Raw genomic sequence first — 23,647 nt, forward strand, 5'->3', positions numbered from 1 at the left:
ATGGGATGTGGCACTTCAGCACACAGCACCTTCTTGGCTAAGCCAGACACAGGTAAGTCCTGCCCTGCCCTGTCTTGTCCTAAGCATTCATTTCATTGTTTAAACATTAATCTTCTGCATAAACCGCGGGAAATACCAGTATTTTCCCTTTCTCTCCCCGCACTTAACTAGGCCAGGGATTGCCAGATGCATCTCATCCTGGTAAGTTCACATATCAACAGTCCTTTCTAATATTACTTTGTGGCACCAAGTAGAGCATCTGTAGGCAAGACAGAGGTCCGTGCGCGTTCTGCCCATCCAGCCACGGAGAATTGCTTTATAGACAGAGGATCCCCAGGACCTTTCAGAGAGGGCTGAAGGTCTTACGTTTTCTGTTTGCTGCTTTGGAATGGAAATTTGCTTTCATCTAAGTTTCCGGCCTGTGAGAATGAGGATTGTTCTTCTCTGCTGCATTCCATTTCCCCATTGGGTGACCAGACAATGGGAAAGTTCATTGTCCAAGCTGGGCTTGGAGGTGTGGAGTCCTGTACTGAGCAGAAGATTGGACCCACTGGTCCACCGGCCCCCTCCAACTCTACCGTTCTACGATTCTCTGATCCTTGGGGGCCAGCAAAGCCAGGACTGAGGTCCTCTGTCTGTGCGACACACCGATGGCACATTGAAATGAATGCACCTCTGTCTGTGCAACACATTGGGCACACTGAAATTCCACAATTAAATACACAATAAAATTCCCTTCTTGGAATTACAGATTGTACAACCTAAGCATGTAATTCAATGGACAATGAGTACTGAATGCGTACGATCCAGGAAAGGTGCCTCTCTCCATGTGATCGGCTTGCCAGTGAGAAACCCTGAGCTCCAAGGCTCCGAGGTTTTCACTGCTTGCTCCAGCTTGGTTTGTCCCTTGAGGATCTTAAAAAATTAAAAAATGAAGAGCTCTTGAAATTTGGAGCCCTGAAATAGTCGGCTTCCTCACAGCAAAGGCAGGAAGCTATTTGGGATTCTCCTCCTTCAGAAACAGGAATCGGAAACCATATCCTCAGGAAAGGTGATGCAGTTTTCCGGAGATTTTTGAACTGGTAAATTTTACAATGCAAATGGTGATCGTTTGCACAGGGAAAAATCAATTTGCACTGATTTCAGGGAGCAAATTGATCCTGTGGTTTTCTAGACAGCCATAGGATTTCCCTTTGCATTGTCTCACAAACTCACTAGCTGTAATCTCCTGGAAACATTAAGCACAGCTTTAAAGCTGCTTTGAAGCTACCAAAATTTGCTAATTTTGTATTTGCATCTTGCATCAATTAATCTGTGTGAATGAACCTAAGAAATTTCCATGGCAAAATAAAGCTCTGGGGGAAATATTCAGCTCCACAACACTGCCCCATTATCGGATAGACAGGTGATGACGGAGGGGGAAGGAAGCCGTCCCAGAGATCTGCCTGGAGAGATTTTTGATCACCACATGATCCGACAGAGAGCGATGATTTAAAATGGTGGCCCACGCCCAAGATCCTGCCACAGCTGGCCCAGCCAGCCCGTGGCTGGAGATAAGGGTGTTTGGCAGAGCAGTGGCCCCGTCATGGGGTCTGGGCCATGGCAGCTGCGGTGGATGATGGGGGTTTACGCAACCCCTGCTTTCCGTAGCCTGCACTTGAAAGGGCAAGATGGGTTCCGTGTCTACATGCCCTGAGCGTCTCCTTCTGTACCTCAGCATTTAAAGCGGCTGTCCTGATCCAAAGATGGTATCGGCGCTACGTGGCTCGGCTTGAAATGTGCCGCAGGTGCACCTGGCGCATCTTCCAATCCATAGAGTATTCGGGAGAGCAAGATCATCTCAAGGTAGGATGGCAGGAGGGGAGAGGAGATGCTGCTGGGGAGAATTATGTACTCAGCTCAGTGCTCAAAATGAAAGAGCAGAAAATCATCGGCCGCCACTGCCGAGTGCCTCTACTTAAGTAACCAAAAGAGCTCCTCCCAGGCACAAGAAGGGAGGTGCCAGACGGCGTGGGGGGACCCCAGAGTAAGAGAAGTGCACAACGTCTTTAGAAAATGACCGTATGCAAGGAATTACTCTGCCCATGCAAAGAAAAAAAGCAAGATACCTTCCCATTGAGACAGTTTTTGGAGAACCAAAAAGGCAAGAGTGGAACTGAGTGTAGTGAAAGACTATGCAGAAACATAGAAACATAGAAACAGAGCGAGTCAGAAGGGGTCTCCCGGGCCATCTAGTCTGACCCTTGGCTCCAGATGGCTCTGCTCACGACATGCCCACCATGTGCATGTCCAGCCTATCCTTGAACACCCGCACCGATGGGGCCTCAACGACCTCTCGTGGAAGCCCATTCCACACCCTCGGGGTCCTGACTGTCAGGAAGTGCACTTACCGTCAGAAGCACTTCATGCTGCAACATTGTGTTGCAGATCGCATTCGTTCCTTTCTTACTCCACACATGTCCCATCTTCAAAATAGGTCAAGGCTCTGCAAGTAGTGAAGCAGTGGGGCAGAAGAGAAGAGGGAGGAAGGTGCAAAGCAGCCCTTAGCATGACTGACGGCATCTATCTTGTCTTCTCTAGCTCAGCAAATTCTTTGACTACCTCATGGCGCAGTTCACACCAAGCAGCAGCAAAGAGCGTAAGCTTTATATTTGGGGGTGTGTAACTGATATGCTCACTCTTGCACACATTCTTTGCACCAAGGTAACTTGTGTATATCAAACAAATTAATAGAAGTGGAAATAATTGGAATTACAGCCCTGTGGGAATCATACTGAAGTGCTTTACAGCTGATGGAACTAACACTTAGTGAAATGTATCCATGCATTTATTGCTAGCATTCCATGTCTGAAAACCCCTTTTTATTTCCTTTAAGTCATTCTCAAGTTTTTAACCAGCTGCATTTTATTGTGTATTTTAATGTTTTATAGGTTGTGCAGTTCTGTTTTTCTACTTTGTATTCTGCCTTGAGATTGTATGGTAAAAAGCAGGATAGAAATTTCATCTATACATGAGCATGACATCATTCATGATCTCTACTGGCTGTAAAGGAAATCAGAAAACCGCTGAAATCCTTCCCCTGCCCTGAATACGATTCCAGGCACATCCCACCCTCCCTCCAGCGTCTCAGGATTTTATTCCAAATGTTCAAGTTTATCTTGGAGCTTTAAAGTTGCTATTCAGGGTCTTCCAGATCCCATCCCTGTTGACCTTTAAGAAGGGGCTGAAGAGTTAAAGCCGTATCCCTTGGCTTCCTGTGTTTATTTTTATTGGACTGGGTTGCAGTGTTAGGGTTTTGTTTACATGCTGGTATCCATTTTAAAAAAAAATTACTGTATTGCTCGGGCTTCTCTCACTCCAGTGGCTTTTACTGCATGAGTTTTATTGCTGCTTGCTGCCTTGAGTGAGTTCCTGCACTGAAAGCCACCAAGAACTATTTTAAATAAACACCTATTCTGGCTTTCTTCCCCTCCTAGGAGATTTCATTAACCGCATATTGTCGGAATCTGACATCATGAAAGACAACTCCTGCAACTACCGGTCCGTTGTGGTGCCGGACAGCTACACTGGGCCCCGCCTGTCCTTTCCCCTCTTGCCCGATGATGCGGCTGCTTTGCTAGAAGCTTTCAAACAAGAACAAGTAAGAATCTTTAGAGCAACGGTGTCCCTCTCGTTTTTCAGAAATGCAAGGGACTGGCTTGGCATTACGGAATAAAACCGATATAAGACCGTGGTCTTCATCATCATCATCATCATCATCATCATCACATTGCATTTATATTTTGAGGAGCATATTGATAACAACATCAAGACCAAGAATACCAAATGCTTTAAACACAGAAACAGAGCGAGTCAGAAGGGGTCTCCCGGGTCATCTAGTCTGACCCCTGGCTCCGGCCAGCTCCGCTCACGACATGCCCACCATGTGGACGTCCAGCCTATCCTTGAACATCTGCACCAATGGGGCCTCAACAACCTCCTGTGGAAGCCCATTCCACACCCTCGGGGTCCTAACTGTCAGGAAGTGCTTCCTGGCATCCAAATTTATTTATTTATTTATTATTTATTAAAACATTTCTATGCCACCCCATTCGCCGAAGCCTCAGGGCAGCTCACAACATAAAGTTAAAATACAAAAAATAACAATATAAAATAAGTTGCCCTGGCCAGATAAAATAAGCAAATAATATTAACAATTAAAATGACGCTTAAATAAAAAGGTCTTTGCCTGGCGCCGAAAAACAAGTAACGACGGCGCCAGGCGGACCTCTCTGGGGAGCGCATTCCATAGATTGGGCGCCACCGCAGAGAAAGCCGTCCTCCGAGTCCCCACCCTCCTAATTTCTTTCACGGAGGGTTCCCGGAGAAGGGCCTCTCCCGCAGATCTCAAGGGGCGGGCGGGCATATATGGATGTAAGCGCTCCTTCAGGTAACCAGGACCCAAGCCGTTTAGGGCTTTATAGGTCATCACCAACACCTTGAATTGGGCCCGGACTTCAATGGGAAGTCAGTGAAGCTGATGGAGGACTGGAGTCATGTGAACATAACGCCCAGTCCCCGTCAGCAGCCTGGCTCCCTGAACTTGGCTCCGTTGGAGCATGTCCTGCCTTCCTCTGCAGGGGAGAACAGGTCTCTACCCTCCTCCGTGTGACACCCCCTCACACACCTGTATGTCGCCAGCAGATCCCCTCTGAGTCTCCTCTTCTCCAGGCTGAAGAGGAGCCTGTCCTCTTTAAATATATCAGAGGACAGAAACCAGCTAGAGCAGCCTTCCCCAGCCTTGTGCCTTCCAGACATGTTTGGACTATAACACCCAGAATTCCCAGTCAATGACCCTGCTGGATGGGAATTTGGGAGATGCAGTCCAAATGCCTCTGAAGGCCACCAAGTTGGGGAAGGCTGAGCTAGAGAGTCAGCTGGACCATTGGATGATAATGGAATTAAAGGACTCCTAAAGGAGGATAATGAGATTACAGAGTATCTGGATGAATTCTTTTCACCTATCTTCAGCGCAGAGGATACAGAACAGATACCTGTTCCAGAACTAATGTATTCAGGAAGGAAGTCTGAGGATTTATATATTTAAAGCTTTTATAACCGTCACTATACTAACATCTTGGGACAGTTTACAACAAATAACAAATAAAATAGAAATTAAGGCAGCTTATAATGACAAAAGATTATATCAGTTACATCTTATTTACAGACTGGAAGTTAATAAATCATTGGCCAAGTTGGTATCCAACCCAGTGTTCTTAAAGAACTTGAACATGAAATTGCTGCTCTTCCTACAAATATATTATCATGGTCCTAAGATCAGCCTTTGGACCAGAAGACTGGAGAATCACCAATGCAACACCAATTCAGTTGGTGGGGGGGGGGGGGGGGGGGGGGATCTGGGAAATTATAGGCTGGCTAGCTTAATGCTTGTTCTGGGCAAACTGGTTGAATTTTTATAAGGATGAAATCAGCAACCATGTAGAGGCTCAAGTCCTGCTGAATAAGACTCAATCAAAGGCAAAAACTATTTCACTAAACTATTAGGGTTCTTTAAGAGCATCTAGTCTGGTAGACATTTTTTACTTGGACTTCCAAAAGGCTTTTGACAAGGTCTTAAGTCTTATGAAAGACTCCTGAATGAACTTAGCAGCTATGGAATAAGTTTGGGGCTTCCTCTTATAAATCAGTAACAGCTTAAAGACTGGGAAGCAGAAAGAGGGAGTAAATGCCAATTTCTCCCAGTTGCTTCCTCTCCCAAAACACTGAAACCTGAGTCATCTCACAAAGCAGTTTGGTGGAAGTTTAGGACAGACCAGAAGTACTTCTTCACACAACACACAACTACACTGTGGAATTCACAGCCACCAAAGTGGCACCGGCTGCCAATTTGGATGGCTTTAAAAGGGGGCTGGACAAGTTCGTCAGGGTTCTCAGTGGCTACTAGGCTTGCTGGCCACCTGCTTCCTCCTCCACCAGAGGTGGCCTGCCTGCACACACCAGCTGCTGAGGAGCCTGGGCAGGAGGAGGCCTTGCACCCGTCCTGCTTGAGGGATCCCGTGGGCAGCTGGTTGCCACCGTGTCTACAGAGTGCTGGACTAGATGGGCCTGGGGTCTGATCCAGCAGGCTTTCTTCATGTTCTTACACCCTGTTTTGCCTTTGGCTCAATCAGCCAGGATGCAGCCCTCAAGAGCATCTCCAAAACGGAATTCAACACTCTGGCTGAAAGATGTTCAGCACTGCTGTCCAATGGGCCAATTATCTCCCCTGGTATACATCAGCATTCCTGTTGCTTACTTTTTAAACTGTGAGCTGCCTGGAATTATAATTTTCGTTGAAGCATCCTGAAAACTGTAGTTGTGAGCCCAGGACATCTTTCTAATGGCCATCTGTGATTTCTTCATTTCTTCCTAGTAGCAGCTTCATGCTCATTATGTCCTAAGACTCTTCCATGAGACGCGAAAGCATCTGAACCAGTTGCCAAATCTCACCAACATCTCTACCTGCTACAGCGAGGAGATCACTGTGTGTGGTAAGCATCCTGACACACATGTGTTTATGCACAGAGCATGGAAAGGAAACCATTCTTCTGCAAAAGCATGAATAAAAACAAATGCAGAACTTCAGGCATGCACAGTCTGCTTGGCATTTTTGCCAAAAACTAGAGCATGACAACAGGCTAAATATGAGCCAGCCATGTGATGGAGCTGCAAAACAGGCAAATGCTATTTTGGGATGCGTTTATAGAAGTATTACTTCCAAAGCATGAGAAGTAGTAGTTCCCCTATACTCTTCACTAGTCAGACCCCTTTCTGGAATCCTGTGTCCAGTTCTGGGCACCAAGATTTAAGAAAGATGCAGAAAAATTAGAAATGGTCCAGAGTTGGGCAACAGAAATGATCCCAGGTTTGGAAACACTGCCCTGTGAGGAGAGACTGAGAGAACTGGGCATGTTCAGCCTTGAGAAGAGAAGACTGAGGGGGGACTTGATATCCCTCTATAAGTACCTCAAAGGCTGTCCCAAAGAGGAAGGTCAAGATCTCATCTTGCTGATGCCAGAGTGCAGGACACAGAATAATCAAGTCAAGTTGCGACAACCCGGATTCAGGCTGGGCATCAGGAAAAGCTTCCTCATTGTCAGAGCAATATGGCAGTGGAACCAGCTGCCTAGAGAGGTGGGGGGCTCTCCCACACTGGAGGCACTCAGAAAGGAACTGGGCAGCCATCTGAGTGGGATGGTGTAAACTGGTATCCTGCACTGAGCAGGAGTTTGGACCCAGTGGCCTTCATGGCCTCTTCCAGATCCACTCTTCTATGATTCTATGTCCTCTTTCTTTCAGAAAGTGAATAATTGAGTAACTTGCATTGAATAGACTTGACCTGATGTCAAATTCCTGTGAGGGCCTAAACTCTCAGTAAACTGACTCTCCCTCCCCTGCCCCCTTTTTTTAGGAGACTTACACGGCCAACTGGCTGATTTGTTTCTGATATTCTACAAGGTACGTATGCTGTGCTGATAAAACGTTTGGGGAAGGCTCCTATCTGGAGAGCTGTGCTTGTGTCCATTCAAATGGACTTTGCAGGTTTCTTAGTACAAAATCATGATTTACCAGAAGTGAATGTGGAATGGATTTGCCTAGCAAGAACACTCATCTCTCCTTGAAAAAGTAAACACTCCAGAAAAAAATATTCATCTGTCTCTAGACTTAATTTCTGATTTTCCAAATAAATACAGTCAGTGCTTTTTTTGTAAAAAAAAAAAAAAAAAAGTGCCGGAACTCACGTCTTGGGGTCACACTTTTACACAATGGTCGCCGCCAGCAGTAAGCACTCGGCACGTGACCACATGACCGATCCCAAGCCGAGCAGCGCCCTCACAAACAGTGCGGACACCCACGCAGCCTGCAGGCACTATGTTAATGATTTTTGCTGCCGATCTGCTACGCCCAATAGGATTATTCACAATTACTTGGAAAAATCTGTCAAAAAAAGGTGCCGGAACACTGTTCCGGTGTGTTCTATGACAAAAAACAGCCCTGAATACAGTCCATATTTCTTTCAGCCTTTCTGTCCACACACACACTTTTCATTGGAAAGAAAGAAGTTTTGAGTGCATCAAATTGCTGCAGTGGCCCCAAACAGAAACGAAACAGTTTTTTAATGACCTCTGTGACACTCTTGCATTGAAGCACTGTTGTGTGTGTGTGTGGGGGGGGGAGAAAGTGGGAGAGATGGAAACAGATATTAGCAGTAAGATAGCAGTTTAAAGAATCATGAGGACCTAGAATGGCAGCTATCAGAAAGATTGCTGTGAAGGTGTGCCAAGCCACAAATAGGGTCACCTGCGCCATTCATTACTGCAAATGTCAAACACACACAAGAGTATTTATTTATTTATTTATTTATTTGGAGTTTTTATATGCTGTCCCATCGCTTAACGCCTCGGGATGGCTTACATAAATAAATAAACATAAATAGACAACATAGTGCCCAATACAAATACAAAAAATGTTTATTTATTTATTTATAACATTTCTATGCTGCGCCCATCGCCGAAGCCTCGAGGCGGCTCACAAAGAACAAACAATCAGGCATAGGAAGATATAAAAAATTTGGAGTTTCTCGGCAAATATAAAACTATTAAATAAAAACCAGTTAACAATTAAAATATTGTTTAAATAAAAAGTCCGAAAACCAAATAACGACGGCGCCAGGCGGCCCTCTCTGGGGAGCGCATTCCATAGATGGGGCGCCACCACAGAGAAGGCCCTCCTCGGGTACTTTGCCTCCTGATGCCTTTCCCGGAGGGCTCCTGGAGGAGGGCCTCTGCCGCCGATCTCAAGGGGCGCGAGGGCAAAGAGGGAAGCAGGCGTTCCTTCAAGTGATGGAGCTCCAGCGGATAGTTCCCTGAATTGCAGGCTCTGGCCTCATCTCTTGGGAGGAGACTCAGGGCCGCCTGGAGGCTGCACATCCGACCGAGGAGAACCTGCTGGCGCTGGGGAGGCCAGGCCAGTCTCAGGTGTGCAGGGATCCCCGCAGACAGCTTGTTGCCCCAGAACAAACACCTGCAGGAACTGGAGGCCGAGTCTTGCTCTTTCTCCTCCTCTCTCCCAATCCCGTTTCTTTCCCTGTTGTGTCTTTTGTGATACGTTCCACAGCCACTAGATCATGGGTGCTCAAGGGATCCGGCCCGCCATGCCCATGTGGACCCCCCCGCATGCGCCACCGCCCACCTTGCGCTGCGCACGGGGAGGCAGAGGTTTGCTCACTCGGAGAAAATGATTGCCAAGCAGCCCAGCTGCCGTCTTGTGCGTCCGCCTCGTGGCGCGTGCCCACCCTGCCTCGCCCCCACCACCCACGCCTCACCACGCACCCCACCCCCGCCTCAGCATGCGTGCTCACATGCAGCACCCTGCCCCCGCACCGGTCCGTGCGCGCTGCCGGCACCACCTTTCTAGCCCGCGCCCAGCACCAGCGGCTTTCAACTGCACTAGGTGGCGCCTAGGTAGTCACAGCATAGGTCAGTGATGGCGAACCTTTTGGAGACCGAGTGCCCAAACTGCCACCCAAAACCCACTTACTTATTGCAAAGTGCCAACACTACGATAAAACCTGAACACTGAGGTTTTTGTTTAGAAAAAACACCTCGCAGCCAGTCCAAGCAAATGCATATATATATCCTTGGCAGTGCACTGACCGGCCATGCGAAAGCTCAGACGAGTCGCAGCTAATGAGGTGCGGCTTGTGACATCATTGACTGGCGTCGCAGCTCCTTTCCGAGCATGCGCATGGCCCCTGTGTGCTCTGTTATGCGATGCTCAGCTGCTGGGGCGACTCGGCTCGCGTGCCGACAGAGAGGGCCATGCATGCCCGCTGTGGCACGCGTGCCATAGGTTCGCCACCCCTGGCATAGGTGAAAGCCCAGTTCTGAGCGGAGCAACGTGCTCCGAGCTTGGAGCAGGGTCTCCAGTTTCAGAGGTCCCTCCTCCCACCTGTGTACCTGGCGCGATTTTTCCATACTCCTTGCAGCTCTGAAGTTGCAGGTGTGCTTTCAGAAAAGGCCTGGGGGCCGGGTGTCTGGGAAGGCAGGAGCTGAGGAGTGAGGCTCTAGGAGGATCCCAGTGGTACCTCAGTCCAGCCTCCTCACAAGCAAGAGCAAAGGCCCACGTGGCCAGCCTCAACCATCTGTCTCCTTGGAGGGCAGGAGAAGTGGAGTGGCTTTGCCTCTGAGCTCTTCCTGCCTTCTGTCTGAGCTCTGAGTTTGGAGGGTTATGGGCTGCCACCTTGGGTGATGCCCTTGGATTGTTCACCTGGGGGCAAGCAACCGCCTTATTATGGATCTTGGCAAGCCATTCTGTGCGTTTGCTTGGATAACCATACTGTAAGGAAGCGATCCAATTGGAACAGCACAGCACAGCTATTCCATACCTCCCAAAAAGCTGGATTTCCTGCCATCTGCTGAAAGGATCCACAAGGAAAACAATGGGTGGCCAATGATTTGGTGAGGATATCCTGTGGATGTGCCATAAGAAATGATTTGACGACGGATAGTAGTTCAGTGGTAAGTGCCTAGAGTGGAATACCCAAACCTAGAGAGGCTTTGCAGCAGGGCTCACTTGCAAGAGCAACCTTTATCTTAGCTCCCTGTTGATGCTTCATGACAAATTCTTGGGGTTTTGTGCCTTACAGAATGGCCTTCCTTCTCCGCAGAAGGTGTACATCTTTAATGGTGACTTTGTGGACAGAGGGAAACACTCCATGGAGGTCTTGATTATTCTGTTTGTCTTCCTCTTGATTTATCCCAAAGAGGTGCACCTCAACCGAGGGAACCATGAAGACTATATGCTCAACGTACGGTATGGGATTCAAAGCTCTCTCCAGGAAATCGTAGCTGTGTGGTTTTGGTTTGCCTTTGAATAGTGTCAATCAGATAAAGTCTATACATTCTACAGCCAATTAAATACCAAAATTGCAATGCAATGGCAATCATCTGAAAGAAACAATTAAACACCAGTATAAAACCTTGCTTGCTAGCTAGTTGCGAAGTCGTGTCCAACCCATTGTGACCCCATGGACAACATTCCTCCAGGCCTTCCTGTCCTCCACCATCCCCCAGAGTCCACTCAAGCTCACACCCACTGCTTCAGTGACTCTATCTAGCCACCTCATCCTCTGCCTTCTTCTTTTGCTGTCAATTGTTCCCAGCATTAGGCTCTTCTCCAGGGAGTCCTTCCTTCTCATTAGTGGCAAAGTATAAAACCTACAGAAAAGCAAAATCAAGCTAACTTAATGAAGAGCAGTAAAAAAAAAATCAACATAATAAAATGCAATATCATCAAAGAGCTAAAACCACTTCATGTGGGAATTAAAACCATGAAAATGTCACAGGTGAATAATCAATGGGATTTAAAAAGCACCTTAAAAGGCCTCAGAGAACAGAGGACAAGGCCCTGCCGAGGACAGAAAGTTGGTCTTAAGCAAACTTCTCTAGGCAAAGCATTCCATTATTGGGCTGAGTCACCACTGAGAACACCTTTGCTTTAGCACCCTCTCTGAACCTCAAGAAGACAGGGTCTCAGAAGAAGACTCTGGAGAAGTCCTTAGGGTGCAGGCATGCACAAAAGAGCAGAAGCATTCCACCAGATGCCGAGATCACAAATCACAAGGCTTTCTAGATTAAAACTAGAACGTTGAATATTGTTTATGCTGCTGCTGTTTTTGTCAATGAGCATCAAATTAATCCATCGCATATCTTCCACCTCTAGCTATGGACTCACCAAGGAGATCACACGTAAATACAAGGTAACCTTGTTTTGTGAGCCTGATGCATCGTGTATATTGTTGGGGGACCTGTGCATTTTCTCATTTTTCAACTCTTTCTGTCCTCCATCTAGGAGCACAGTGGCAAAATTGTGAAAATGCTTCGCCATGTCTTTAGCAGCCTGCCGCTGGGGACCTTGATTGACCAGAAGGTCTTGATCGTACATGGAGGAGTGTCCAGCAAGACTGATTTGGAGCAGCTGGCCAAGATTGACAGGCATAAGGTGCAAATCCTTCCAAAACTTTTCGTGGACTCCTCAAAACCAGAAAATGTTGTTGTGGGCATTTGAAACCAGACAATATAAAATTGGCGTTATTGTTACATCCCCCCATTGTTGCACATCTCTGACTTCACCCAGAGCGAAGTGTTCAGCCCTCTCTAACACCTCTCAATCTCCACCCCACTGATATCCTTTCCTCTTGCCCCGCTCCAGAGGTGGGGCAGTGTGGTACCTTGTCACTCCTCCCATTTCTCCGTCACCTGAATTTCCCACCTGTGCTGTCTCCTAGTAACCAGCATCACCTCTTCAGAGGGAGGGACCTCTCTGTCGGACAGACTGCTCCACTCCTGTTGTGCACCCTGCCCAGTTCCCAAATCTTTCTCTTGCTCTCTCATTGGTAAATCAAGGCTCTAATCAGCCCCAGCTGTGAACTTCACCTCTTGCTGTGCTCTCTCTCCAGTCCCACGGGATGGTGGGCCATCACCTCCACCCACCCGGACTGGTCCTCCTTGTTCCCCAGACATTCCCTGGCCTTGATCTAACATTCCAGAATCTTGGTTGTCTGAACTCAACTTCCCACCGAAGCTATAAACCCGTCAGATGCAATTTGGCACCTTTTCCCTGTACACTCACACAACACTGATGCCATTGCAGGTTCTTGACCTCAAAGGACCTTGGTTCAACCTGGGCTGTTCCAAAAGTGGTTGAGAGTGTTGTTTTGAGTCCTCAACGATATCTGGTTGTCTATATTCAGGATGTATCTCCTGGCTCTGTTTACATTTTCTGTAGATTCTGTCTGTATTAACACAGAAGAGAAAGAGCTCTAGAAGCGTGGATGGCACTGAGCTGGAAGGTGCCAGGCCTGCCTGCGACAGTTTGCCTCAGGCCGCAAATCCTGAAAACAAGTCTGAGTTCTCCCAACGGGCACAGCAGACAGCCCAGGAAGCTCTGCAGACTCACCGCAGGATGGCTGGAATCACGCCGGCTGCAGGAGCAGAGGGGCTAGTCCAGCGCTCCGCCTCCGTTTCGGAGATAGATGTGAGATCCTGCGAGTCAGCAAATTTCGAAGACGATGACATTACACAGGTAAACTGAACCTCCCCCTGAACTTCAGCCAAGCCACAAGGAAACCTGCGCAGCGCCCAGCCTTTTCCTGCTTCTGTCTTTGGCTCATGTAGATGGAATGGAGATGTTCCATTAGCTGTACCTACCGTTGCTTCTGAAAACATTCTCTTGCCAGTTTGTGTCCGTTATCGAGCTTTTGTGAGCTTTCCCCCTGTTTTCCTATCAGATTCTGGCCTATCAGGGTTCATGTAGTGAGTTTGATGTTGCCATTGGGCTACGTAGCCAATTAGCTATCACTGTAGCCAAGGGCGCCAAGGGCAAGCCAATGCTGATGGAGGGGAAAGCCTTCCGAAGAAGGGAGGCCACGAGGTCCAGTGGTAGTGCAGAAGATCCCCATTTCAGTCTCCAGGTAGGGCAGGAAATAGTCTCGCCTGCAGGGCTGATGGTCCAGCTCAGTAGAAAGCAGCATCCCGTTGCATAGACTCATAGGCTCGTCACAGTAGAGCTGGAAGGGGCCTGTGCAGCCAATGAGTCCAACCTCTCGCTCCATGCAGGACTCCCAGCTAAAGCATCCCTGACAGAGGGCTGTCCAGCTGCCTCTTGGTTGCCTCCAGTGTGGGAGAGCCCACCACCTGCCTGGGTCTTTGGTCCCATTGTGGTATTGCTCTAGTTGTTGTTGTCAGTGGCGAAGTCGTGTCCGACCCATCGCGACTCCATGGACAACATTCATCCAGTCCTTCCTGTCCACCATCCCCCAGAGTCTGCTTAAGCTCATACCAACTGCTTCAGTGACTTCACCTAGCCACTCCGTCCTCTGCCGTCCCCTTCTTCTTTTGCCATCAATTGTTCCCAGCATTAGGCTCTTCTCCAGGGAGTCCTTCCTTCTCATTAGGTGGCCAAAGTATTTGAGCTCCATCTTCAGGATCTGGCCTTCCAAAGAGCAGTCAGGGCTGATCTCTAGTGTTCACTCCAGACGGGACCTGGCTTCCTGTCGCCTGACCCATGATTCCATGTCCTGGAGCCTGGGATGATCGAGAAGCAGTCCTGGCTCTCCGCTGGGTGGCAGAGTGCAGGGTGCCATCCTGTCTCCCCCCAGTCTTCTCATCTCGAGGTTAAATATGCCTGGTTCTTTCAGTCTCTCCTTACAAGGCTTGGCTTCCAGACCCCAGTCATACTCGCCGCACTTTTCATCCCTCCAGCTTGTCTACATCCTTCTTAAAGTGTCGTACTCCGAACTAGACACAGTTTGCAAGATGGTGCCTAATTAATGCTGAATGGGGGGAGGGGGTGGAACCAGTACCTGATGGGTTCTCCTAGCTAATTGCTTTTATGTTACATAGGAATGCATTTTTGTTCTGCTTTGTATTGTTCCTCAAGCAAAATATTGTTCTTCATATGGAAAGTATGAATATAGATAGTATCATATAGATTGGTAGTGCAGTTAGGTTTTCTTTAAGTCTTAAAAAGGGAGGGTACACCTGTCAACATTTTTACAAGAATGTTGCCTCAGGACTATGGAAAGCTCTTGAATCCTGGGAACAAACTCTATTGTCTGAAGTATTCCATTGCAATGGAATTCCATTGTAATTGCATTTGTATTCAATCCGCAGCTGAGGACCTGTTAATGCAGTAATTTATGTGGAAATTAATCACTGATGTGTCCCTATGTTCCAATCACATGTGCATAACAACTAAAAGATGAAACTCTGAAATAAGATCTTCCCCGTTTGTATTGTTTTCAGCAATTAACTCAGTGGGTTATTTCTGAATAAGCATTTCAGTAATACAGAGATTATAATATTGACCTATCTTACAGGGACGGTTAAAGAGTACCAAGATGATGTGTTTTAAGGCATAATCTGTCTAGACACATCCTAAAAGAACATCCCAAAAACTCCAGCAATCTCTATAATTTTTGCTTGAGTAATAATAGTGGTTCTCTCTCAATAGCTGAGTCCATTATAAAATTATTAACTCTGAAGTTGAATCTAGGAGAGCTATACATTTGGACTGACTTTGGTAACTCTCCCAAATTCTGGTGACCAGAAGAATAGTAAAGGATGGAAGTTGCACCCATTGTTAACCAGCAACTCATGACCTTCCCGGCCATAGATGGTTGATTATGACATGTGAATTCAGAATGTTGGCTTGTTTAGGGGCTAAAGAAGTTGACCAATCCATAAGCCATGTTGTTAATTGCCAGGTTGTTGAGCCCCCAAAGAACCCATGCACCAGGTTCAAACATCACATTCACAACCTTCAACGAGGCTGTTCTTAGTTGTTGAGTAAAGCAGATGTGAAGGCCTCTTGCTTGCTCTCTAATGCTTGTGTAGGGCAAATCATGAATTAACCCATGATTTGCCATTATGTGCAATCCAGATCAAATCATGATGTAAGGAAATTTTCTGTGTTCTTAACAGCCAAATATGAGCCATGTTGAATTCAGGGATGGGGGAGGAGCAGTTTCTATTTACAGGATTGTTGCTGCTTTGGCTTACAGCAACCCTATGAATGAATCCCCCCACCCCACCCACATCCCCGAATGTCCTGTCCTTCACAACCCTGCTCAGCTCTTGCAAAAATTTACTAGATACTCATCAAAATTCCAAGAGCTGCTGCTCTTCTGGATCAAAGTCAATGTGGTATATAACAGGCCAGGTCTTGTTTGCCCCTTAAGGTTTTAGACATTTTATGGAGTGATCCCATCCTGCAGAACGGCTGCAAAATAAACGAGGAGCGAGGAGGAGGCTGTTACTTCGGCCCTGATGTGACAGAGGCGTTTCTGCAGAAACACAACCTGCAGTTCATCATCCGCTCTCATGAGTGTAAGCTGGAAGGTTATGAATTCTGCCACAACCGGAAGGTACCTCAAAAGGAATTTTCTGCAGGGTGTGCTTTTGAGTGGGAGAATGGGAGGATGCATGTTGAATTTCCTGCCTGCAAAATTTTACTTTGGGAAAAAGTTTTGTTACTCATATACGTAGCTAAGTAGTAGTATTCTTCCATTTTTTTTCTAAAGGCAGCTGTTCAAGTTAAAGGATAGACAGTTTCTTATGAAAGAAGGGGTAAAAGTATTGAGAAAAGCAATGGTAAAGCATTGGGTGCTGTTTAATTTTGCAAGAAAAAGTCTGCTAAGGGAGGGATATAAGAAAGATCTTGCCCAAGAGAGGTTTCTAAAATTGCTGATTCTGTAGAGAAAGGGGAGACGAGCATCTTTTTCCTGCTTTCTGTCTAACACAGGTGCATCGGGTCACCTTGTGAGCTTCTGACAGGCGAAAAAACAAACTTTTTTCACAATTAACTTGTGGAACTTATTGTCAGAAGTCATGATGATGGGAAAGGGATTCAAAAAATCCCTTTGTTGGCCATCACTGCTAAAACAGAACCTCCGTGTCCAAGCGACAGTGTGCGCAGAAGTGCTGGCTGTCGTATTTGGTTGGCCACTCTTGGAAGCAGAAAGGACATTCGTCGGACCCCTGCTGTTCCTCGGTTGCGGGTGGCAAACAAATACGCTAAGTGATGGGTAACATGTAGTGGGTATTCGGCATAGAGTGGAGACAGAGAAAATTATATTAGTGGGAAATCTGGTCAGTTGACAAAAGGAGAACATGGACAATTGTTATAAATGCACACATCTCTAGAGCTGCAGACACTGAAAATATCCCAGCATTTGTACTTTTTAAACAGTAAAATTTAAGTTAAGCGTATTTTGTCATGAATTGATTTAATGTTTACATGGAAGGATGCTTTCGCAGATACACATTCATAACTTTCTCACTGTGAAAAAGTAACTGAGGTGGATGGGGAGAGAACAGAGCTAAGGAAGGCAAAAACCTGCGCTTGCGTATTGGCAGCTTCGCGCCAATCTTTGAGGATGGCTTTGCATTGACTGAAATTCACTGCCCTGGTTTTTTTTGCTTTGTTAGGTAATCACTATATTTTCGGCTTCGAACTATTATGCTGTGGGCAGTAACAGAGGTGCTTACATCAAACTGGGGCCCAACCTGGTCCCACACATCATCCAGTACCAAGCCAGCAAGGGGGCGCACAAGCTGACCATGACTCAAAGGCAAGGCTGCCCTCTCCTTTCTGTAGAAACTCTTGGCATGACACCATCACCAGTTCCAGGGGGATCAGTTACAAAGGTTCCACCTTTGTGTTGCTTCATTTCACATTCAAAGAGCTCCGAGGAACAGATGGCTCTGCCCCAAGGTGTCTACACTGTAAATTTCAAGGTGTAAGGAAGAAGGGCTGAGGCCAGGGCCCCAAGGCATGGGTGCAGGAAAAGCAGTTCACATATATTTAGGGTACCTTGGAGTTACAAGATAACTACCATATTTCCCTGAAAATAATACCTAACCAGAAAATAAGCTCTAGCATGATTTTTCAGGATGCTCATAATATAAGCCCTACCCCCAAAATAAGCCCCAGTTAAGATTGTCAGCTAGACAAATGCATTTAGTACATCCATTGCAACACATGATGGACGTATTGAATTATAAAATAATATATTAATTAATAATAATAAGTAATATTATTGACATTAATACTTAAAATGAAAATGTAAATTATAATTAAGTATTTGTAAATACAGATGAACTTGAGATTTATTGGTGAATGACCAGTCGGAGTACAGACACAACACACTAATAACGTGCGCACTTGATAACGAACGGATGTGTTTCATAATCCATCATGTTGTGTGTTGTAACAGACGTACTTAATGCACTTGTGTGAAATAAAGAAAGTAGATTGTTGTACATGAAAAAAATAAGACATCACCTGAAAATAAGCCCGAATGTGTCTTTTGGAGCAAAAATTAATATAAGACCCGGTCTTATTTTCGGGGAAATACGGTAAGAGCTAGACGAGATTTGACGCCAGCAACCCTGTATGCTTGCTGGATCACAAGCTGCTGGGCTGGAACAGCATCCCTGGCCGGGTGGAGGCGCAGCCTGGCAGCGCCCATTTCTGCAGCTGGGCTGCGGCCAGGGGTCTGGGGTCTGTGGCCTCCGGCAGGAGTAGCCCTGCCTTCAGTGCCCTGCACCTCAGCTCAGCTCAGGTGATGAGTCCTCCTGTGTCAGAGGCTGTGGAGAGAGGAGCCACCTTGGTTCAGTGCCCAGGCCAAATGTACACACGGTGCGGAAAAATGTTTAGCGAAGCCCCAGGTTTTGGGGAGGGGGACTAAAGAAAATATTAAAAGCTCCTTTGGGAGACTGATTTGGGGCAGCAGAGAGGTGCACCCAGTCCTTGCGTGTGGCTTGCTGCTCCCAGAATTAAGCCAGCTACACACATTATAGAGGAAGAGACAGAGTGATGAGAGTTGGAGAAAAACTCCCTCCCTTGAAGATTCTGGCTGAATTTTTCCCTGAGGTCCTTCATACAGAGGCAAGCCGTTCTCTCTAGACTTTCAGGGAAGGCAGAGGCTGCAAGCCCTACCAGTGTTGCGTTGCTCAGGCCTGATTTCCATGACAAATACTTTCCTCTACCTGCCAGGATCAGTCGAGTGGAGGAGTCCGCATATCAAGTCTTAAGGGAGAAACTGTTTGCTCACCGCTCAGACCTCCTGGCAGCTTTCAAGAACTATGATCAGAACAACACAGGTGAGACCAGCGTGGAAGATGCTTTCGACCACAGTGCAGGATCCCTGCTGTTTAGAAGGAGAGCGATAGTCTGTATTAGGGTGCACCTTTTGGCACTGAGGGCTGTGCTACATGTCCACCTAACACACCCTATGCACATTTGCACACAGAGACACGTTTGCACTCGTGAATCATGCCTGTGCATTTGCACTTTTTTTTTTTTTTTTTTGTAATGAGAATATCTGTTCCTTGGCAGGGCATCAAGGTGTTGAAGCCCCTCCCTCCACAGCCCTCCAACTCAATCACAAAAAAATTGGGGGAGCGGGGGAAATGGCCAAGGAACAGGTTTTGTGGTTCCTGCCATCGAAGTCGCATTCCTAGCGCATCCTGGGAGGTTGGCAGGAACCAGCTGGTATTCAGAGTATAAGACTTATTTTTTTTTACTCTGTAGGTTGTTATGGTGATGTCTGGAACTGGCAAGCCTGGGCTATTTGGGGGTCAAACAACCCAGAGTTAACCCAACAACAGTTCATGTGTTGTTCAAACCCAGAGTGGCTGGGTTTGAATGTCCCCTTAACAACCTAGGAACATGGTGATCGTAGGGTGAGCATTGAAACCGCAACTGAGCAGCACCCTGGAGGCAGCGTGTCAGTTGCTGCACACCCGCCCATGGTGTGAACTGGGCTCATTATTTATTTTATTAACGTGCAGAGCTTTCCTTTCATTTTCACCTCGCCACCATTTCAGCCGGGCTTCGTCCTTGAAACGCCTTGTGGGTTTGTGCATCCCGACAGGCATGATCACGCTCAATGACTGGGCAAAAGCCGTGGAGTCTGTCCTCCGGTTAGGGCTTCCCTGGCGGATGCTGAGGCCGCAGCTCGTGGCAAACCTTACCAATGGGAAGCTGGAATACAAGGTGTGGCTGAGAAACATCGTGACGGAGCAGTGGTCATCCACGCAAGAGGTAACGTGTGGGTCTCTGCAGTGGCTGCAGAGGAACGAAGAGGACTGGTCGGTGGTGGCCCCGTGGGAACAACAGTTCTCTGTTTCTGCAGGATTGGGAAAAGCACAGGCAAATATTCTTAGTCGGTGACACGGTTAGCAAGCACATCTTCTCCTAGTGGAATTGTTGACTAAATAGCCAGTGGGTACTCTAGGAATACCTGGGAAATATCTGGATTCTTCTAGAAGGGTAGGCACCCCTCCACCCCTCCCAGTTTAGCTTGGCATTATCTAGTTGTCTACATACGTTTGTAAAAAGGAAGGCAGCAATTTTAGGGGGAGAGAGAGAGGCATTGCAGTCTTCCCTTTCTTCTCCACAGGATGCCAGGCTCACTGTGGACTGTGTCACCCACAATGAGCCACTGGACATCCTGGGTGCATTTGACCACCACTATGATAACTATGAATATGCAAATCTTCCTGCCATTGCAGTGTGATATTCACAGGTTAAATCATCCTTGCATAACCCGCGGTTTGCAGAAAAAGTTATTAGGGCCAGCATCAGGGACATCCTTTTCAAACATGGGCATGATGAGCAATGATCCAGGCACTCACTCAGTCCTGTTCTCCAGCTAAGCTCCATGCTTCTCCCAACTCAGAGACAAACAGGCAGGGGAGGGGCTTTGGCACAGAGCCCCTTCCACTGAGGTCATTTGGCTTCACCAGGGGCTCTCAGGGCTGGCGTAGGCAAGGTTGGCCTGCCAGAGTGCCCCCTCACCCTTTGAAAGAACCAGACAAATGCTCTTACCGGCAATTGGAATTACTTATAAGCTAAGTGGCTGCTGCCATCTTAACTTCCCATGAATGTTGCTGGGCTACAAACTGAGCGGCCTTTGGGACTAGCCAAGCCTCCCATGGCAGCCATTTTGTGGTGGTGGCCAGGGCATGTTCCCCAGGTTCCAGAAGAGTCCACAGACCCACAAAGATTGTCTAGGCAGACTCCTGTTGAATGCAAAATATAGTGAATACATTTTAAAAGTTGTTTCTATTATCTTTTTCCATCTCCATGCGATTGTGAACTTTTCTTTAGTATTAACTTTTGTGTATTTATCTGCACAGCTGTTAAGAGTGCTCTTCTTTCTTCCAGCGCCTCCAGTCCAGTTTGCTGGAAAACATTTACCGAAACCTACCCAACCTGGAAACTATCTTCAGTATCATAGACAGCGATCATTCAGGTAAATGCATTAATTCTCTCCTGGTAATTTGTGTTGAATAGTCATTAGCAAGCAAGGAAAATCACCATATTTTAATTTTGCAGCTGGTTTGTGTTACATAAAACTGTCTTGTAGCCAGAATAGTGATATTAGTTGCTTTAAGAACTTTAATCAAAGTGAGGAAGGGGAAGAAAGCCCCTCCTGGTCTGATTTTATGCAGAATACTGCACCATTTGGTTTAACTCACATAAGCCAGAAAAGCAGCTGGGCAGAAGCAGACTGTAGAAAGTCCCCAGTGACTCGAGATGTGTGTGCAACATTTTTTGCCTTGCTAACCATGTGCTATAGTTGTCGCTTCTCCCACAACATGTCTCTGAGCATTTTACAACGGTAGAGTCGGGGATGAATTGATCAAAGGCAACTCATGGGAAAACAGGAAATGACACAGAATCAGTGGGAGGCGAGGGGGGGGGGAGACATGGGGCAGGGTGCTGCCCTCCTTAACCTGCCATAACTGTGGCTCACCGGTAGAGCAGCTGCTTTGCTGGCAGAAGGTATTGGGTTCAATTGGCACCACCTCCAGCCAGGGCTGGAAGAGCCCCTGCCAAGAAACCCATTGCTGCCTGTCAGTGCCAGCAATCCTGTGCTGGAAGGGCCAAGGGTCTGACTCCAGATAGGGCAGCTACTTCAGTTCATATGCCAGTGACTGGCTTAGGGAGAGAGGAATTGGGACGTCTATCAGCCATGGCGGCAGCGAGAATTCAAGTGCCTTGGATGCACTGCTGGGAGCAGCAGTAAGAAAGCGCTCTTGCCCTTGGGCTTGTGCATTTCCGGGGGTATCTGCTTGGTAGTTTTGGCAAGCATGATGGTGGACTTGCCGGGTATTTGCCTTGCTTCAGATGGTTTCTTGTTAATGGTTCAGGATTCAAACATGGATTCAAACGCTAAAGCCAATACAATGTTCTTTTCTCACCCAACAGGGGTAATTTCTTTCGAAGAGTTCCACCAGACCTGGAGGTTGTTCAGTTCCCATATGAATATTGAGATCTCAGACCAGAACATAACTGACTTGGCCCGCAGTATGGATTTCAACAAAGATGGGAATATAGACTTCAATGAGTTCATTGAGGCCTTTCGTCTGGTCAGACAGTCACCCTCCTGATGAAGAGGTCTGCTGGGGACGAGGAGCACCACCAGAGGCTGCTTCTAAACTCCCACTGATCTTTCAATCCAAGAATGTGCCTCTGTCTAAACTGAGCAGAAAGGGAAAACAAACATCCCTTTCACACCGTTCCATCTTTCAAGCTACTGGCTCACAGTTGATGCTGCCAATTTCACAATGCTTCTGTTGATCAGTGGAGGAAATGGGAAACCTTGCTGTTTAATACCAGGGAGAGCGAGCATGGCTTATTTTTAAGCATTTGGGAGAGCTGAAGGTCAATAGGTTTCAGACTCAGACTGCAGATATTTAAAGTTTTGTACAGATTTAAGATATCTTGAAGAATAAACAACAAGCATCAACTCATTTTTGTGAGATTTCTTGTTTCAACAGGTCAAGGTGACAATTTAACTTGATTTGGCAAGTTCACATTTAAAAACTCCAGAACAGAATTCATGGGTAGAAAATAGGAAGGTATGTAAGAGTTGGTTGACAGTAACATGAATAAATCGTGTGATTGAGTAAAAAGTGTCTACAATTAAGCAGATATTTTTAGATTAAAATGCACATTTATTCTGCAGAGAATAGTGGAGTTGCGGAAGCATTGCATTTTTTTCTTTTCAGGCAGAGAGGATGCCTCTTCTAAGATGATGGCTATTGTGACATATGCATGTATCATCTAAAAACAATGTTTTTTTATTTGAGATGCTTTTACCCATCTGCAGATATAATCCATGCAAACTCAAACAATCAAAGCTTTTTTGTTGCTGCTGCTGCTGCTGCTGCTGACAGCTAATCTGAATGTCCCTTTCAGAACGATAATGCAGATGACTTCACACAGAAGAGACAGAGAAATTTGCCTTTGCCAAAATCATTTTAAACTACTTAATATATTGCCATCCAAGTCTCAGTGGCCCTTCTCAGCCCTCACTAGCACCATTTTTCTTTATACAACCTCTGTGTGACTTGTGGAGCATCTGCCCAAGGGCCCAGCTTCCTTTCCCATTCTCTTCAGTGGCACAGAACACAAGACCTGCACAGCCCATAGCCTATACAATTAAGGGAAAGGCTTCCCTTAGATATTTAAGGGTGTTAAGAAAACCTGTCTCCTCTTAATCCAGACAAAACATCCATCCAATGCTCCAGAGACCTATACTCAAAGACTTGAAAAATAAAGCACCAGCTGGCGTCAAACAACCCATCCTCCCTCTTTTAGTCCTGCCTTCCAGTTTCTTCTTTAATTGTATTTTATTGCCTGAATAATAGCTTATTCACATCACTCCGCAAAGATAGCAAGTATACACACTGTGAATTACAATGGATATAGGTGAGCTGGCAGTTTTAGGATCTTTGTGTAAGTTCACCAAAAGGTGACTGGTGACGCCCAGAAATGACACTGTGCAAAATCTGACCCAGCTCCCCACTCTGAGGTTTTTAAACATCACGACTCCCGCTCCTGTTACCTGAAAGCAACTCTTGGCTTAGAGAAAGCAACTATCACCTTCCAAGCTGTCTAGTTTAGTAAAACAATGCGACAATGTTGTCTTCCAGGCTTTTTATTTTATGATCCTCCCTGGGGTCATTGTAAACAGTCCCTTTATGGCATGGAGCAGCTAGGAAAAACAAGAGCTGGAACCAAGGCCTGG

General features: G+C 46.7%; 1 protein-coding gene across 1 annotated transcript; it reads left to right on the forward strand.

The window, feature by feature from the left end:
* Positions 1-22,004, forward strand: PPEF2 (protein phosphatase with EF-hand domain 2). Its single transcript, XM_044428479.1, has 17 exons — positions 1-52; positions 172-201; positions 1,718-1,845; positions 2,581-2,638; positions 3,477-3,640; positions 6,416-6,530; positions 7,451-7,497; positions 10,688-10,854; positions 11,764-11,800; positions 11,893-12,042; positions 12,829-13,125; positions 15,782-15,967; positions 17,031-17,173; positions 18,601-18,707; positions 19,481-19,650; positions 20,776-20,863; positions 21,823-22,004. The coding sequence occupies exons 1-17, from the start codon at positions 1-3 to the stop codon at positions 22,002-22,004; spliced, it is 2,121 nt and encodes a 706-aa protein (XP_044284414.1).
* Positions 22,005-23,647: the final 1,643 nt, after the last annotated feature.

The sequence above is a fragment of the Varanus komodoensis genome, unplaced genomic scaffold, assembly GCF_004798865.1.
Source record: "Varanus komodoensis strain SLA01 unplaced genomic scaffold, ASM479886v1 scaffold2, whole genome shotgun sequence".
NCBI classification, from domain to species: Eukaryota; Metazoa; Chordata; class Lepidosauria; order Squamata; family Varanidae; genus Varanus; species Varanus komodoensis.

Excerpts from the sequence above, each read along its gene's own strand:
- PPEF2 (XM_044428479.1), top strand. The coding sequence starts at position 1 with ATGGGATGTGGCACTTCAGCACACAGCACCTTCTTGGCTAAGCCAGAC. Across the intron at positions 7,498-10,687 it reads TGTTTCTGATATTCTACAAG|AATGGCCTTCCTTCTCCGCA; the intron begins GTACGTATGCTG and ends TGTGCCTTACAG. Across the intron at positions 10,855-11,763 it reads GACTATATGCTCAACGTACG|CTATGGACTCACCAAGGAGA; the intron begins GTATGGGATTCA and ends TTCCACCTCTAG.